Below are 17,427 nucleotides of genomic sequence, written 5' to 3'. Positions count from 1 at the left end.
CCCTCCAGAGTATCTTGCCGACAGCATCAAAGAATTAGAGTAATGTTGGCCCTTCTGAGCCCGTGGGGCCCTTGGTGGGAGCTTTTGTGGCCTAATTGGTGATCCAGTTGTGACACCAATCAGCGGTTGCTGATTGCGCTTGTTGGAGAGATCATACAACCCTTACCCTGAGAAAATTCTGTTTTGGCCTCACACAAAAGAGATGCCCAGTGCCAGCCTGTAGGGTAAGTTGCCAATATGGGCCAGAACTTGGAAGGGTAATATACAATGTTGGCAGCTATACAAGAGCCACGTTTAACATCTGCGTCCAGTGCCGGATCTAACATTAGGCAGCTGCCTAGGATGCCCAGATCCGGGGATGCCACCAAATCTGCAAAGCACAAAATGAAAGCTGTCTATTCTTGTTCATTGGTGGAGGCTGTGGAACTTCTAAAAGACCGTCCCCACACTTTCAATTGAGGGGCTGGAAAGTGGGTATTGGGGACAGTGTGTGGTTAGGGGGTGGGGGGTAGGTTGAGAAGCCTTACATCGACCCTGCCTATATCCACTATAAGAATACAAGATGGATTATAATTGGATTCTAATGGGATCATGTTCAGTGGTCATTGGGGTAAATGGAGCGCACCGCCGCTATATCTGCATAAAGTGACCTTTTTACCTCACTTTATCTTCTGCAGTTATGGTAATTGTACATTGATTTAGCTGCAGTCGTTTAGTATATGAATGTGCGTGTATATCCAGATTAGGGGTGTACTATGAGAGGAGGGGGCTTGTCCAGACCCCTCCTCTCTATTCCGGCAGCAGAGCGGTGACCATTACTAAACTCTACCACACACGCGCTGGTTGACAGGGAAATGGCGTAACAGACATTTTCCTAGTGATCTCCCTATTGCGCTTGCACAAAACGGCCACGCCGCCATTTAACTGGTGACTTTGCAGTGCTGCCAATGCAATACTCTGGAGGGGTAAGCAATGGGTGCAGCGTGTGCGTTGTGGGGCCCCCTGGATCATGGGGTACTGATAGATATAGGCACTATATGTATGCCAGTGACACAGTTGTGTCCCCTCACACACCGAGCGTCTATGTGCCATACAGTACAAGACGTCCGGCGCATCTGAGAGGACACAAGTGATAAATGCAGGGAAATGCCGCTCGCAGTGTACCAGAGACTCTGGGCTAGGACTTTATACACACACACAGATGAAACCCGTACACAGTCGCAGATGAAGCACAGCGGAACTTGGCCAGATGCCTATGACACATTGCCTTACACGTTACGTACATTATTGGCACATTTTATATTGTTGTACTAGATATAAAGATGTCCACAAATGAATACAAAGAACTATCATTTTCTACTTTGCGGATTTAGAGTAGTCCCAGTGACAGACCTCTATATTACACAGGCCAGCTGGATTACGTACACGCAGTCCCACACTCGGCCTTACAGTTCTACTTGTAAAAGAGTCAAACCACAAAAATATAAAATATTTCACAAGGATTCCCATTGGGAAATGCTCCACCCATACTGTAATAAAGCATTATTATTGTACTGGATGGCGTGACCAATCACGTCAGGGCTGGGTGAGCCGTGCTGTCTACGGCCACTGACTGCACAGTATTGCATGTGGATGGCCAGGCTGCATAGAATTCTGTTGTACCTCCCAATATGGCCACTGACTCAAAGAAGGCACTCTAGAAATGGTGAAGGTCATTTTGGGAGGGAGAATGAGCAGGTAGTGTGACATTACTATGTGAGGCATAATATAGTGGCAGGGGCATTACTGTGTGCAGCATAATATAGTGGCAGGGGCATTACTGTGTGCAGCATAATATAGTGGCAGGGGCATTACTGTGTGCAGCATAATATAGTGACAGGGGCATTAATGTGTGGGGCATAATATAGTGATAGGGGCATTACTGTTTGGGGCATAATATAGTGACAGGGGCATAACTGTATGGGGAATAACTATCGAAGCCCTGCATGCACACGGGGGTCAACGTGTTCAGGTGTTGACATTGATGCCCCCAAAAATGTGAAAAAGTAATTTAAACCTTTTCATGTGTTAACTTTAAATAGCTGAGAGACTAAACATTTCTGTGCCAAACCATTTTGGCCCTAGGGGGCCCACACTGCACAAGCTGCACCCATTTGTTCAATACTTACCCTCCAAAGTCCAGTGACTGAGGCAGCAGCACTGCAGAAATTGCCTGAAAAATGGCCGCTGCACCAAGTTTACGACGATCTGCACATGCGAAATGGAGTCTGAGCGCTCTAATGCTTAGAATCCATACTGCTGCTGGTGAGGAAATAGACAGAAAAATGGCTGCCATGCCATAATAAGACCATGGCCATCGACAATTCATAATCACCGATGGTTTATGCCCGACGCAGAATAGTTTTGCCATCGATTAGGGGAACCAGGTGGCTTCTCTCCATCTATTTCACCAAGGTGCCTAGACACTAAGCATACTATAGTTACCTCCCTGACACCCATGAAGCCACAACCCCTGGTTCTGATTGGCCCATGGGACAGTCAATCATAGAAAATGGATGATCATCCATAGGTAAACCCAATGATGGTCATCCAACTTATAGGGGAAAATATACACATTGGACAAATTTTCGGGAAAATACGAATTGTAAATAGGGCAGATTACTAATCTGCCGTACAGTATTTACGGGATTTGTATTTCCCAATGGGCTAGAAGGCCGTACGAATTGTATTTGAGGAGTACTTTCCAGGTGTATTTTTGGGTCCTGTACCGGCCGTATTTAGCATACGGCTGGTTAGTAAATTTGGAATCTACATTCGGATGAATGGTGATTCGTATTTGTATTCTATCGATGGCGTATGCATTCGTATTTGGAAATAGGAATACGATTGGAATACGAATACCCGTATAACAGCCATTGTAAATGCCAAAATATGAATTTACGGCCATATACGGTTACGAATGGCTACGAATAGGCGTATTCCTAGTCATTAGTATTTTTGTAAATTTCCCTCATAGGGTCAGATGCACTAAGCTTCAAAAGTGATAACCTGGAGAGTGATAAACAACCAGCCAATCAGCTCCTGCCTGACACTTTTCAAACACAGTCTGTGACATGACAGGTAAGAACTGATTGGCTGGCTGTTTATAACTCTCCTTTTGAAGCTCAGTGAATCCGGCCCATTGTCTGTTACCATCAATGGCCAGTTACACTATAGCCATTAATGGTTGCCTATGACAACCCTTAATGCTGGAGGTGTAAACCTTTTACAAACTGTAAACAGCACTCATGTTCCCAAACCCTTGTTCAACATTGGTGCTTGTTTTTTTAACCCCATTTGTCTACTGCTGTGCGCACTTATATTCCTTAAATACGTGTTCGTTTTCAAATCCTGTATTTATAGCATTTCATAGATGTCATACAACCTGGAGCAGCACATCCCCCTGTTATTAATCTTACATAAGAGTTATTATCACATAATAACAGTTTCACTTAAATAACTAGCATTACACTGGATAATCTCCCCAGCTCCTGGCATGTGGCTGCTGGGTAATCACCATGCAAAACATGTCAATAATTCATTACCATGCCTGCTGGAAATCCAGATATATATTCATGTTAAACAGCGCACAAGTGCCAACAACAAACTATTTTTTTTTTTCAAATGTTGTTTAAAATTAAATAAAACAGCGGAGTTCAAATGATTCCATAAATATTGTGCATAATATTCTTTCAGGTTTATATCCGGTGCTGAAATACAGACCCCACTGTGCTGGAAGCACTACAGCAGAGAGCGAGACCCCAGGCAGGGAAGAGGAACTGCACGGGTTTTGATAGATGCAGGGTGCTAGAATGAATGCTACTTTACTATATCAATTTCTAAGGAGCTGTCTGTCTTACAGGCACTCACCAATCACCAGGCTTCTCAGCTGGAACACAGGATTGTTTTATATGGGTGGTTGTTTCAATCGACACTATCGGTTACTTATTTACTAAGAGGCCTGTTGGGCGGTACTGTGCAACAAATGGGCGTTGCTGCAGATCGACAGCAGGTTAACATTCCTATAGTGTATAGGGCCATAAGTAGCACACAGCACTGCATGGTAGGGGGCGCTGTTGGAGGCACTTGTTTATAATCTGTTTTTATTACTTTCACTTGTAGCTTCCCTCCTCCTTGTGGCACAACAACATCTGACAATACCTGTCTTCTTCCATCGCTAATACCTATAAAACAATCATGGACTTCATTGAGAGCTCTTTGTTATTCAGTTACACTGCCCTTTATTACTTTTGAAAATTCTGACACCCAGGAATCGAACCCATCACCTGTGGCATCGCAGTCAGATACTCTATTCAATAATCAGCAGTGCCGCTGATAATGTGTGGCTGCATGGGATTGCATGTGTCGCCACACTACTCTGCACAGATCTGCTAAATTGCAATGCTGATTATTTTTTTAACGTGGTAAAATCCCATGAGGGCATGGATCTTATGTCTCTAATGGGTCACCAGTTTTCGTTCTGGCCCAGGGCACCAAAGAGTCTAATAACGGCTCTGATAATGTGACCTATGTATTTATGTGATGTGCTTAGTATTACACACGATTTAATAAACTTTTTAGTCGCTATTTACAGATGGAGCCGCTCCGGCCATGCACCGTCTGCCAGAATGGGGCTCGCGCGTCCCCGCATGCCAGCTCTACAGATATGGTGCGCTGGCGGGAAGGGGGAGAGCGGCCCCATCTGTAGTTCAGCAGCTTTTAGTGTGGCACCCTCTATTGTTTCATATTTAATGTTCTTCCGGGGTTCTCTTTTCAAAGCACGAATACTCCATCGAAATAGGCAAAGCTAAGCACCCTTTAAGCATTCTTAATAGCATCTGATCGACACTGTTGTTCGTTATCCTTCTACAGATCATTATCTCCTTTTCATTAACTCTCTGGAGAGCAACTAAAGATGGCTGAGGTTCTCATCTCTGGGGACATCATGTGATGTTAGATAGAAAAGAAGGAGGGGGGTGATGCCACAGACACAAAACACTTTGTCAGACATAGTCAGCCTGTTACAAACACCCAAGCACTCAGACTCTCAGCATATCTTATAAACAGAGAGGAGGGCAGATGTCACACGTTAAAAAAAAGCACAGACTATTCTTCCAAGCCTCTCTATTCCGTACATCATGTGCTGTGTGACTGTGGGTGCCATGGCAGCCCCATAACACTGTGTAAACATCTTCTGCATTGTCTAAAGAACTTATTGTTTAGTGTTCATTCTAGCACCCGCCATATTTGAAAACCCATGCAGTTCCTCTTCCCTGCCTGGGGTGTCGCTGTCTGCTGTAGTGCTTCCACCACAGTGTGTTCTGTATATCAGCACTGATATGCAAACCAGTCCTGTGCTAGAAACCCCACAGCGACACCCCAGGCAGGGAAGAGGAACTGCATGGGTTTTCAAATATGGCGGGTGCTAGAATGAACACTATTGTTCCCTTTGATGCCAACACAGATTAATATAAGATACATAGCAAACAAGCTAATAAATAGATAGAAATAAATATAAAAAATAAAACTTTCACAATGCACAGGATTCTCACATGGCCAATTAGCTGGTCTTGCATGTCATTTTCGAACTTGACACAAGCAGAACAAGCAAGGCTTGCCTGCCCCAGATATCCCAAGCCATATCTGCTCCATCAGAACCTTGTGGTTTCTTGATGCTATCCCCAAAAGCGGTTATTTTATTTTTTTATACCGGTGCAATATACTTCATATGGTTCCATTGCCCAAAGCAACAAATCACATTCTTACATTCATTTTTATAAGATTCTGATTGGTTGCTACTAAATAACACCCTCCAATCTACATAAATGTCCCCGATTGTCTATGGAGATTCAGCATAGAACCCTGATTGTATTATATGCAATAATAAGCAGTGATTAACAGTAATATCAGACTCTGCATTAGAAGAACCATCTACTTATCTGTTTATATGAAACTATTTCCATTTGTGTTTTTTCTTTTATTTGTCGTATTACCATCCAAATGTATTTTTGACAGCAGGATTGAAATTATTATTTAAAAAAAGTGGTTACAAAATCATACACATAATGTACAACCCGGCTTTCTGTAGCACTGCATGCAATATCAGGTGCAATTTTATTTTTATGGAAAACTACCACCACTTTATAAGCAGAACGTATAAAATAGAATTGGTAATGGAAGCTATTTACTAACAGGAGCGCATCCCCAATAGTGACTAAACAGATGGTTGCTTTCACTGTTATGGTCTGTCTGATAGAGGTCAGAATGATTCACGTGATCAAGCCATCTCAGTATGTATGCTTCAGTAATTCCTGCAAAACTAAAGATAATTCAGGAAAGCCCCAGGAAAGCAGACAAATACCGGACCTTATTCCAGTCCGCACGCAAAGCTGTGTTTCGCAGCGATGTGTGTGGATTTAACGCCGCCCGCCCCTTCCCTTGTTCGGCGAGTTCCCTGCGCGACTGCGAATGGGTGTTTTGCATAAATAGCCATTCACAGCATTGGGTGCGGGGGACAAATCAGTCGATAGTCGCCGACCAACTACTGAATTGCAAAACTCTTACACTGTCTGGTGTCTTAGTTTGGCATGTTCCCAGTAGGGGAAGAGGGCGGGCAGCTGAAATCCGGTGATGTCAGCTGCCCGCCCCCGACAGCCATGTCACTGCCAAATTTCCATGGGAATGCCAAATTTCCATGGGAACACCCATGAAATGCTGCCGTTCTCATGGGCACAGCCCATCACTGCCGCCCCACTCTCACTGCCCGCACAGGTAGGTGCGAACGGTATGGTGAACTAGCAGTTTGCCACACCCACTCGCACCAACCATATGCACATGCTCAGAAATGCCCATGTGCAGTAGTAAAACATTGCTCTACCCTGCGAAAGCAGGGAGCGAGTGAACCAGAATAAGGCCCATAATTTAATAAAAGAGAAGAGCAATGCACGATAAGCGTGACCTCATCACTGATATTACTGCTGATGTCAGGAGAGCTTTCCGTGTCATGGGGGAAGCATGATGTCACTAGAATGGAAGCAAGAGACTGAGAGGCAGACACATTTGATGGACCACCATAGTAATACAACTTCACACTGGCTTCATTTGCCTCAGCAAAGATGAGGGCTAACTTTGTGCCCATGGCAGTTCTGAGATTGTGCACATAAGTTTCATCAAACAGAAAATCATTGTGTGGAAGGATGTGCAATCAGTTTATCCAAGCTCATTTCTCATTCATTTCTGTAGGTTATGGAACATCTGAGGACTGTTAGTAAATAACCCCCATTATTCTCAAGTTGCAACATATGTCCGAATGGATTTGGTACATCTGACATCTTGTTATTCTCTCCTTTGACCAAATGATCTAAAATGACATACTGTCATGTTTTCACTGTATGATATAAACATTCACTGTACGTTTCCCCATCTGGTGATGCTTATTTATAGTCCATCTGTATGTTCAGATGGTCTTTTTTTGCTCTGTTGTTTAAAGAGGAAACAAAATGAAATAAAATGATCTTTTGCAATATAAATGAAATGATGTCTTGATGATCTCATTCCTCACAGAAGCATATGGCATAAGGAATTATGCATGCCAAACTAAGGTTTGCGATGTAGCAAGCATCGTGGAGAGATAAAGTACCAACCAATCAGGACAAACCTTCAAAATTTCATTTTTCAAACACAGCCAATAAAACAACAGTTACAAACTGAATGATTGGTACCTCATCTCTCCTACCTTTATCATTATCCAAGGCGTGATACAGTACATCTCCCTATAAGAATTAAAGTTTTCATTCGACCCATTACTTAAGCATGGAGGAGGCGGCCATTTTGTACTGCTGAACCAATATTCTTGAGAATCCTCGTTGTGCCTCCTCCCTCAGCAATCTATAATTTTTCAAAGAGACAGACCGAGCGGGGTTTGTTTACTGTGGATCAAGGTAGTTGCTTATTTCATCCTGATTTTGCCTTTTCAGATATTGGATTTGACAGGTTTATTAAAGGTTCAGACTACAAATTTACTGCCTCCACCCTGTTTAGGTCTGCTGGAGTCAAGTTCTTGACTATGATATGCTAAAACATATACCGCAGGGTGCTAAGGGTAAAAGCCAAGCTATGGTGGCCATACTGGCACAAAATAAACAAACTGCAAGCTTCTGAATTATAATAATCAATGCCAGCCAATCTAATCACAGTTGTGTACTGCAGCAAGGCTGTACAAATCAATAGTTCTGTTTAGCAATGTAGAAACTTGGCTTTTTATTTTGCCGGTGCTAGCAAATAGCAAACCAAACATATCAGAACAATACCTTCTGGAGTAATATCTATAGATAGCATTTTATGCAATGGCATTTCCAAATTATCTGTAATACAAACACAAAATATAGCTCAGATTACATTCGTAGCAGATGGAAAGCAAAGATTTCTTTATCTGACGGTAAATCAGTAGGTAAAGACTTTCATTTACAACATCAAACCCTCATGCCACAATAACCTCACTCACAGGGGCATTTAGGAACACTGCAATATATTCTTTATATTGCCATATTATGTGTATATTGTTATTGCTGGTAGTGCCTGCTTTTATGAACAACACACAGGTCAATGTTGCAAAAAAGGTACCAACTACAGCAGTGATGTATCTATAATTCTGGCACACCCACCCCAGGCTTGCCTACCCTCCCGGAATGGCCAGGAGCCTCCAGGAAATTGGGTCCGCCTCCCAACCCCCCGGGAAGGTGGGCAAGTCTCCTGCATTCTAGTAATTGCCCCCACTCCCCCCTTGCCCGCTGGTTTAATTACCTGAAATTGCGGGTACGCGAAGAGGGAGCGCGGCTAAAATGATGCAATTGCGTCATTTAAGCCAAGTGGGGCCAAGTGATGTCAGCCTTGCTCCCGCCCCCCCTGACGGGTTGCCTCTCCAGGCTTCTCCCAGAGAGGTGAAACTGAAAGTAGGCAAGTATGACCCACCCCAGCAAAAAAAATATTACATCCCCCCATGGTCCTTTGTACCTGCTTTATTGTCCAGGGCCACTGCATGACCGGGGATGCCAACCCCTGTTCCTTGTAGGCGGGTCTATCGCTCCTGTTACCATTATAATATCCCTTCCAAAATAAATGCCACCTTATTATTATTATTATTATTTATTAACATTCATAAGTTAGACATACAGTAGGGGTTGATGTATCAAGCATTCAAAACAGTAGAGGAGTTGCTCATGGCAACCAATCAGCTTCTACCTACGTATCATTTTATACAATGCAATGATAAATACGACCCCGGAGCTGACTGGACTCAGAGTATTTGCACTAGGGCATGACACAAGTGCACTATGTTGGGAAGTATGGACTCAGGCAATGCCCCAAGTAGAAACCATGCAACAAACAACTCAAACACTTCCACACAATTCAGTACAGTAAGAACCCTAGGATATCATGTAATCAGGGTTATAAAGATAGTCACCAAAAGGTCCCAGAGTTTTTATATGAAAAGCCCCAACTTTGTTGACTAAAGGAGCCTGAAGTTCTCCCTGCTGTTTCCTGGGCATAGCTGTGCTGTGCGTATAAGGTGGGCACAGATTTATCTATAGTACTATAGATTGTAAGCTTGCGAGCAGGCCCCTCATGCAAATACCCAGTTTGTTGTATCACTGTCTCCTTTGTAAAGTGCAACGGAATATGCTGCGCTATATAAGAAACTGTTAATAAATAAATAATAAATAATAGGGGGCAAAAAGGATTGCGGCAAAGTATTATGTCTGGGAAGTGACAGGGTAACAAAAGTGACAAAAGGCCTCATACACTAAGCTGGGGTATCGAATGCAGCCTCACTACGATGTATTGTATGCGATGCCATAGACAAGATCTGACAAATCCTTGTGGCAGCCATGGCGATCTCCAGATACGAAGCACACATCGGATCCGATTCAGATGTAAAACACATACGATATAGCAATTTCACACGATTTATCGTCCGGATGGGTCAAAATCTTGTGAAAAAGGGCCATAACATATAAGAGTATGGCCACCGAAAGAGACAGACATAGGGCCTTATTTTGGTTCATTCTTTCTGACAAAATCCTTCTTAGATGGGCAAAACCATGTGCACTGCAGGTGGGGCAGGTGTTACTTGTGCAGAGAGAATTAGATTTGGGTGGGGTTTTACTTCAAAGTGAGATCTATATTGCAATGTAAAAATAAAGCAGTCAGTATTTTCCCTGCACAGAAACAAAATTACTCACCCAAATCTAATTCTCTCTGCACATGTTACATCTGGCCCCCCTGCAGTGCACATGGTTTTGTCCATCTAAGAAGGATTTTGTCAGAAAGAATGAACCAAAATAAGGCCCATACAGACTGCCTTCAAGGTAAAAGGGAAAATGACAATATTATTTGCTACCTCATTTATTTTGCCCTCCACTTTGGCACTCTGCCACTATTCCCTCCCCTGAATCACTACCCCAACACTCTTTCCCCTCTGCTGTATCTTTTTTATCCTGACACCCTGTCCTCTGAAACCATGACACACTGTTCCCTGTTCTTTTATGATCATGACCCCAACACTGGCAAATTTGATCCAGGCACCCTTGGCTGATCCCTGCCACCAACATATGTGATGTTGTAATGTCAAGAAGAGGTGGCCAGTGGTATGAAACTTGGGTGTATCCTAAAGATGCATCCCCTCAAACATCAAGCAAGCTGGCCATGATCCATGCCATGCCCTTGGTGTGACCTTGATGTTTTGCGTGAAATTAAGTTATTTGGAAAAAAAAGTGTGAAAAGTTCTTGCAAACATCAAGTTATCACTAGAAACAACGTTGTATACATCAAAATTATACAGAGCGAGGATGATGAGTACATTTAGCTGTACTTTCACATAACAGATTACTATTTAATGCAACATTCTCAGCTTAGACTCTTATAATTATTTCCTATTTATTGCTTTCTTGGGCTTTTCTTCCAGGCAATTTTATGTCTCATTTTCATAAATGTCATTTGCAATGCAGCTGGCAAAGATTAGAGTTGTGCTATTTATTATTTGACAGGGAATAGGTTAATCTATGTACTGTCTCTGTGGATGGAAAGGGATTAGTTCTACCCTACCAGCTGTCAAAACCGAGGAGCACGTTCTCATCTTGGTACTTTTACGCATATACCCAGCGCACTTAGCCCATCAGAAATCCAGATTATAGACACAAAATGGCTGCCAGGTCACCAGAAACGAAGGATGGCAAGAGCCGAGGTGTGATGCCCGGTAATACAGGTGTCTACATTGCTCTGGCTGACTCACAAAACTCACGAGGGTATAGAGTACTGAATCATTCACTAAATACAGAGAGGGGATTAGTTACTAAGCCTTGGAAAGAGATAAAGTACCAATCAGCCCCTAGCTGCCATTATCAAACACAGCCTGCAACATGGCAGGTAGGAGCTGAATGGCTGGTCTCTAGGTGTCTATTTACTAAGATTTGGATGGAGATAAAGTGGATGGAGATAACATAGCAGCCAAGTAGCTGCTAACTGCCACCCTACAAACTGTATTTGAAAAAAATGACCATTAGGAGCTAGTTGTTGGGTCTTTATATCCTTCCAAGCCTTAGTAAATAGACCCCTTTATCTCGGTCAACTTTTACTTTCACCAAGTCTTAGTACATCTGCCCCCATGTACGGAACTAATCCTTTGGAGAGCAATAAAGTGAAGAGTGATAAAGTACCAGCCAATCAGTTCCTAACTGTATTGGTACAGGCTGTACTTTATCACTCTCCACTTTATCACTTGTTAAGGATTAATACATGTGGCCCACCGTCTGAAACTGGTTCCGGTTGATAGATCTACAGTATTTGTATAGTCAACAGGGGGGTCTACCCCAAAAGGTCGGTGACAAGAGAGACAGAATATGGAACCGACCATGAAGCATGGTGCGCTGTGCGAGGGTATGCACTACACTAATTGGGGGTCCATGTCGACAGTTGTCAACATTGACTCCAAAAAAGTTGACATATTGACTGTCTATCTTTTAATGGGATACAGTCACTAAGTCGACCCTATTTAGGTCAACATGAGTTGGGTTGACCACTGAAGGTCGAAAGAGCTTAGGTCGACACATGAAATAGGTCAACATGGCTAAAGTCGACAGGGTTGGAAGGTCAACACAAGCATTAGGTCAACAATGGAAAGGTCGAAGTCAAAAGGTCGACATGAGTACTTCACATTTTCGAGCCGACATTTCCCGACAGGCGGCATCTCATGCCCTATCATCCACTACGGCATGGTGGGAGAATAAAATAGTGTGCCGCCGAAGACTTTGACGATGTCCATGTCAACATTCGGAACCATAAATAAGTGAAAAGCCTAGACACTGTCCACCTAATGCTTGCAGGTGCTGTGGGACAGGTGGTACCCCTGGTTCCTGGTCCCTCCGTGTGATGGCAACTGCTTGCACGCCCCCAGTTCTGGCACTTGTCTAGGTGAACTGTCCCTGCTAGAAAAGATTGAAACATTGGCGTGATAAATTATTTCCGAGTGCCTCAATACGCAGTGATAAATTATACTGATTGGGACAGAAATGCATTATAAATAGAACCCAACGGGCACCAGATTTGCATTTTCCTGGGTCTCTACACGATTCCTAGCATCTCTTAAAACCTGTAAAAATGTAAATGAACTGGATAAAATCTTCGTTAATTTAGTCTCTGGCTTCCCAAACTCATTTTAATTGTGTTACTAAATCAAACACTTGCACCCCAGCTTTATGTCCTGGATCCGACAAATATCTAATAGGATTTTATTATGTTTTTCTGTGTTTTAAGTGCTTATTTGTATCTCTGTTCACAAAAATGGTCCAAATGAAGGAATGTTAGAGAAAAGAGCAAAACTAAATCCTTATATTCCAAAAATCCATTATGTGCTTTTAATCCATGGTCTGGGACACAGTTGAGGTCAGTAGGGATACAATGGGAAGCGGTCATCTATTAGAATGAACTTAGGTCTACAGTCATTAGGTCAACCCCACTAGGTCGACTGGCAGGAAGGTCGACCTGACTTAAGGTCGACATGGGCCAATGTCGACATGACTTAAGGTCGAATTTGCATAAATGTCGACATGAGGAAGGTCGACTGGTCCTAAGGTTGACATGGGTTTTTCACTGTTTTTTGAGCCAACATGTGCCGACAGGCGGTATTTCATGCCCTACCATCCACATGGGCGTGGTGGGAGAATAAAATAGTGTGCCGAGCGCAGCGAGGCACCGATTCTCATTGCCAACTGTGTCCATGTCAACTGTGTCGACATTCGGATCAAAAAACAGTGAAAAATCCATGTCGACCTTATGACCAGTCGACCTTCCTCATGTCGACCTTTATGCAAATTCGACCTTAAGTCATGTCGACCTTGGCCCATGTCGACCTTAAGTCAGGTCGACCTTCCTGCCAGTCGACCTAGAGGGGTCGACCTAATGACTGTAGACCTAAGTTCATTGTGACAGATGTACCGATTCCGGATACAATATCTATCATTGGCAAAAAAGTCAGAAAGTTCTGGAAATGTTTGGTTATATTGGGAAATGTTGGGGTTTTTAGAATTGGAGATGTTAACAGCAACCAATCACATCCCCATACACATTAGGCGATCCCTGCCAATGCGGAGCGGGGGGGTATAGCCAGTGTTGCAGCTGCAGCATTGTTAATAATATTGTGTGTGCACTTCTGGACGATATCTTTTACTACCTCTTCTACTGTGAATTGGGCTTTATACTTACTTGCCTACCTTGCAAGTCCATACTTGCCTACACATGCCCATATCGGCTGGTATGACTCTCTGCAGCTTTTCCAGGAGATGGGGCTTACCATCATTAAGTCCCGCCCCATTCCAGTAAATGCGTGATTTCCGACTCTTCAGGGAGGGGTTGGTACTATATGACACGAATTGCGTCATTTTAGCTACGCCCCCCCAAAAAAGAGCCGCATACGGAGGTATTTGTCTGGCAAAGGAAGGGGGTGCAGTTGGCTTGCCCACCCTTCCAGGGGGCCACGAGGAGACACGATTTTCGGGACCCTCTCGGCAGTTGGGAGACCCCTGTAACTGATCTGCTTAGCAAATGCATTAGTGTATATCTCTGAGCCAGGCCCTCTGTACAACACATTCATAAACATGTTCTGTATACTGCTGCTGTGATAACAGGCCACGTGCCAATAACCCATGCAATTAACCGCTTACAACAACATCAATTATGTCAACTAGTTTCCTGGATACTGAACACTTTGCAGATAACAAACTACTTCTTCAGTTATACAACAGCGTAATTGTGGTAAGACATTACCCAACAGTCCACAGGAAACCCTACTGCCGTAGGAGAAAACAGACACCGCACAGGGCATCTGATTCTTGTCCTGACTGTGGAGCGGTGCAGGGCCGGCGCTACCCACTCAGCAGCTCCTGCAAAGCAGGGAGGCACCATGCTAAAAAGGCGCTGTCTCCCTCCCTGCTCTGCTAAAGCTGCCTCAGCCCTCACTGTCACTGCCTCCTGCACGCCGCCCGCAGTGCCTGTCTGACAGCGGGCGGCAGTATGGAGAGGCTGAGCAGCTCCCTGCACCGCGCACACACTGTCCTCCTGTGACCTGCCCCCTCTTCCTCACGGACACTTGCGCTGAGGCATGTAGCGTTGTCTGTGAATGCCTGGATGACATGACATGTCCAGATCCGCCCCCTACCCATTGCTCCCTGTGCCTGTCAGCGTTCAATCAAATGACGAACAGGCAGCAGCGCCGCCTCCCCTTCCTTCCCTCTTCTCAGTGTGCTGTGCCAGTGCCACTGCCAGTCCTCAACACTCTGCCCCCTCTATCTCCTCCCTTCTTCTTCCATCTCCTCCTTCTCTCCACTCCTTTCCCCCTCAGTCACGAGAGGGGTGTAATGGCATCCTCAGCGTCCTGCCTAGGCAGATAGAAGAGGAGGGACTGCACAAGAGTTAAACAGCAAAAGAACAGCGAGACTTTTATTATACATGTTTATAACAAATGTTTTAATATTTGTAGATTTTTTTTTTTATTAATTTAGACACTTATTAAATAATGGGCTGGGTTATGTGCCTAAAGGTGGCCATACACACTGCAATGCTTTCGGATCGCATCGCACACACATTGCATGTATGCCGTGCGATGCGATCTAGCCCATAACGTATGCGATTCTCGCAGCGTGTATAGGCACCTTTAATGCCTGCAACATTTTGCGGACACAGCACTGAGATGGTGTATGCATACATGTACATGCACCTGAGATCCTCCATAGGATCGCAAGTTGCATACACTCCCACAATCGGGCTGCAGCTTGTTGCAATGGCAATGGGAAAGGGCGCAAAATGTATGGTTTGCAGGAGGGCGCCGGACACCCTAGCACCGGCACTGGAGCGGTGCTAGAGCCGGATTTAGTGGGGGGGGGGGGTGGAGGGGTGGAGCTCAGGGGGTCAGTAGCGTACCTGTATTTCTTTTTTCTTTCTTTTTTTTTTTTCTTTAGATAAAGGTTTTGTGCATGGGAATGGGGTAGTGCTGCAGCTTCACCTATCTGCCAATGTGACCACCACTCTGAACATATAGAATTTGTGGTGCGGCAGAAGCAGGCAGCGGTTTGCCGGCATTTCAAAGCCCGCAGGCTTATTTTTATCAAGGTGCTGGTGAGAACGCCAGCACCATGAAGGCTTAATAATGCCCAGAGCCGTGCATGCACCAAACTATCAGGGTTCTGCATTACAGATCTGCAAAGTTGACATCAGTGATTGACAATCTGCCGTTGTTTGGGGATGGTGGCCTTTTTACCAAAACTCAAGAGTCTTGCCGCTGTTGGGACAAGATCCCCTTCCGGAAGTCAACGATTTCATGGCCTCTTTGTCGTTGCTGTGGCATCCAAGTTGGACGATGGTGCAAGGGATGATCCAACACTGTGTCATGGAATGCAGTTTGGATCATTAATGCAGCAGGAGTGGCAACCATTGATGATCCCGATGTGACGGAGATGCTTTTTCAATTAGATGTTGGAATTGCAATGGTTTATTCTCATTGTGACTGATATAAGACCTGCTGAGTACACCAAGAAGGAGGACTCGTACCACATGTGCATAAGCATACCATTGATGGTTAATCCAACAAAGGGTTTGCAGACAATAGCTACCTGCCATATCAAGGCATTTTATGTTGGCAGAATCGCTGCCACTATTCCCTGGCCCCTTTCTGATTACCAACCTTAGTCCAGTGCGAGAGTAGTGCGAGACGATGCCTTCTAGTGAAAGTGGAGTGCTCTACTGTGCAAAGTCCATGTACCTACTCCTTCAGCGATACCAAGGCGGGCACAAGGCTGCTACTGAGCATCAGCGGAGCCATCTTGGAACTGTGCTTGAGTGCCACAGTGCTAGGCAGTGGTCTTGCCAATCACCTGCTGTTTTAGATGCTGATGCATGGCTACGATGTCCCTAAACATGCCCTCAATGGCTAGTATGCTGTGTGACCATAATCTCTGCTGCATCTACCAGTGTATATAACAGTGAGTACAGCTGTACCCACTTGATGCATCTTCAAGTTTGTACACACATTTACAACATGGATTTTTGTTTATTGTCACCTTACATAGACAGCAAAACCTGCACTGGCGCTTGTCAGATTGTAAAATCGTTCTTATAACCTCTGTGGACACTCATTATATAGATTGTTCTAATAATATTGTCTGAGTGATGTTTGTGTTCAAAAATGGCTTGTGCCACAAGCCTAAATAAGATTTTCCTATGTACATCTTCTTGATTTAGTACTAGTAAGCTGAATAACCATAGAGAAATGACAGGATTGAGCAGACTTGGGTCCCGGACCCACAGCGGATATGAAAGCTAGAGTGTAAGTGGATCTTTCCCAGGGTTTATTAGGCCGAGCAATAACAGGCCTCAGACAGGGTGACAGATTTGTTGGTAACGTAATTCAATATAGCGGTCTGTACAATTTGCCGGGCCTCAATGTGAAAGTGCTTATGAACTGTACTGTTCCCGGGAGAAGGCTTCTGCCATGAAACATCATTTATAGGACTGTACTCTCTCCGTCCGCAATAAAGACCATGTTCGCTTACAGCAAAGGCTCCTGGCTCCCAGCAATGACACAAAGCACAGATCATCAGAACCTAATACAGTATACAGGCTCTCTATAACCCTTTAGACTATTTACAGGCTATCTGACATACTGTACAAAACTGCAATTTACTATGTTGTCAACTATGGCCAATTATATTGAGATAAAATATATGTTTTTCTTACACATAAAGAAGGCAGCCATTTTGTTGATTAATTATTCAAGAGAATGCAGCCTATAACTTCACAAGGAACCAGTGACATCACACAGGCGTGAAGCCTCTGTATTCA

General features: G+C 44.1%; 1 protein-coding gene across 3 annotated transcripts in view; it reads right to left on the bottom strand.

The window, feature by feature from the left end:
* CADM3 (cell adhesion molecule 3) overlaps positions 1-17,427 on the bottom strand; it is a 244,558-nt gene that overhangs the window by 84,069 nt on the left and 143,062 nt on the right. For 2 of the 3 annotated variants that reach the window (XM_083167054.1, XM_083167056.1), the window contains exon 2: positions 8,349-8,402. The exons of the other annotated variant lie outside the window; for it this stretch is intronic. In XM_083167054.1, coding sequence (XP_083023180.1) covers positions 8,349-8,402 — 54 coding nt within the window. The remainder of the gene's footprint in view (positions 1-8,348; positions 8,403-17,427) is intronic. 3 annotated transcript variants of the gene reach the window in all.

This window comes from Crinia signifera, chromosome 12, assembly GCF_055691185.1.
Source record: "Crinia signifera chromosome 12, ASM5569118v1, whole genome shotgun sequence".
NCBI lineage: Eukaryota > Metazoa > Chordata > Amphibia > Anura > Myobatrachidae > Crinia > Crinia signifera.
Note: the sequence above shows the minus strand (reverse complement) of the source record. Positions and strands in the feature narration are given on the sequence as shown.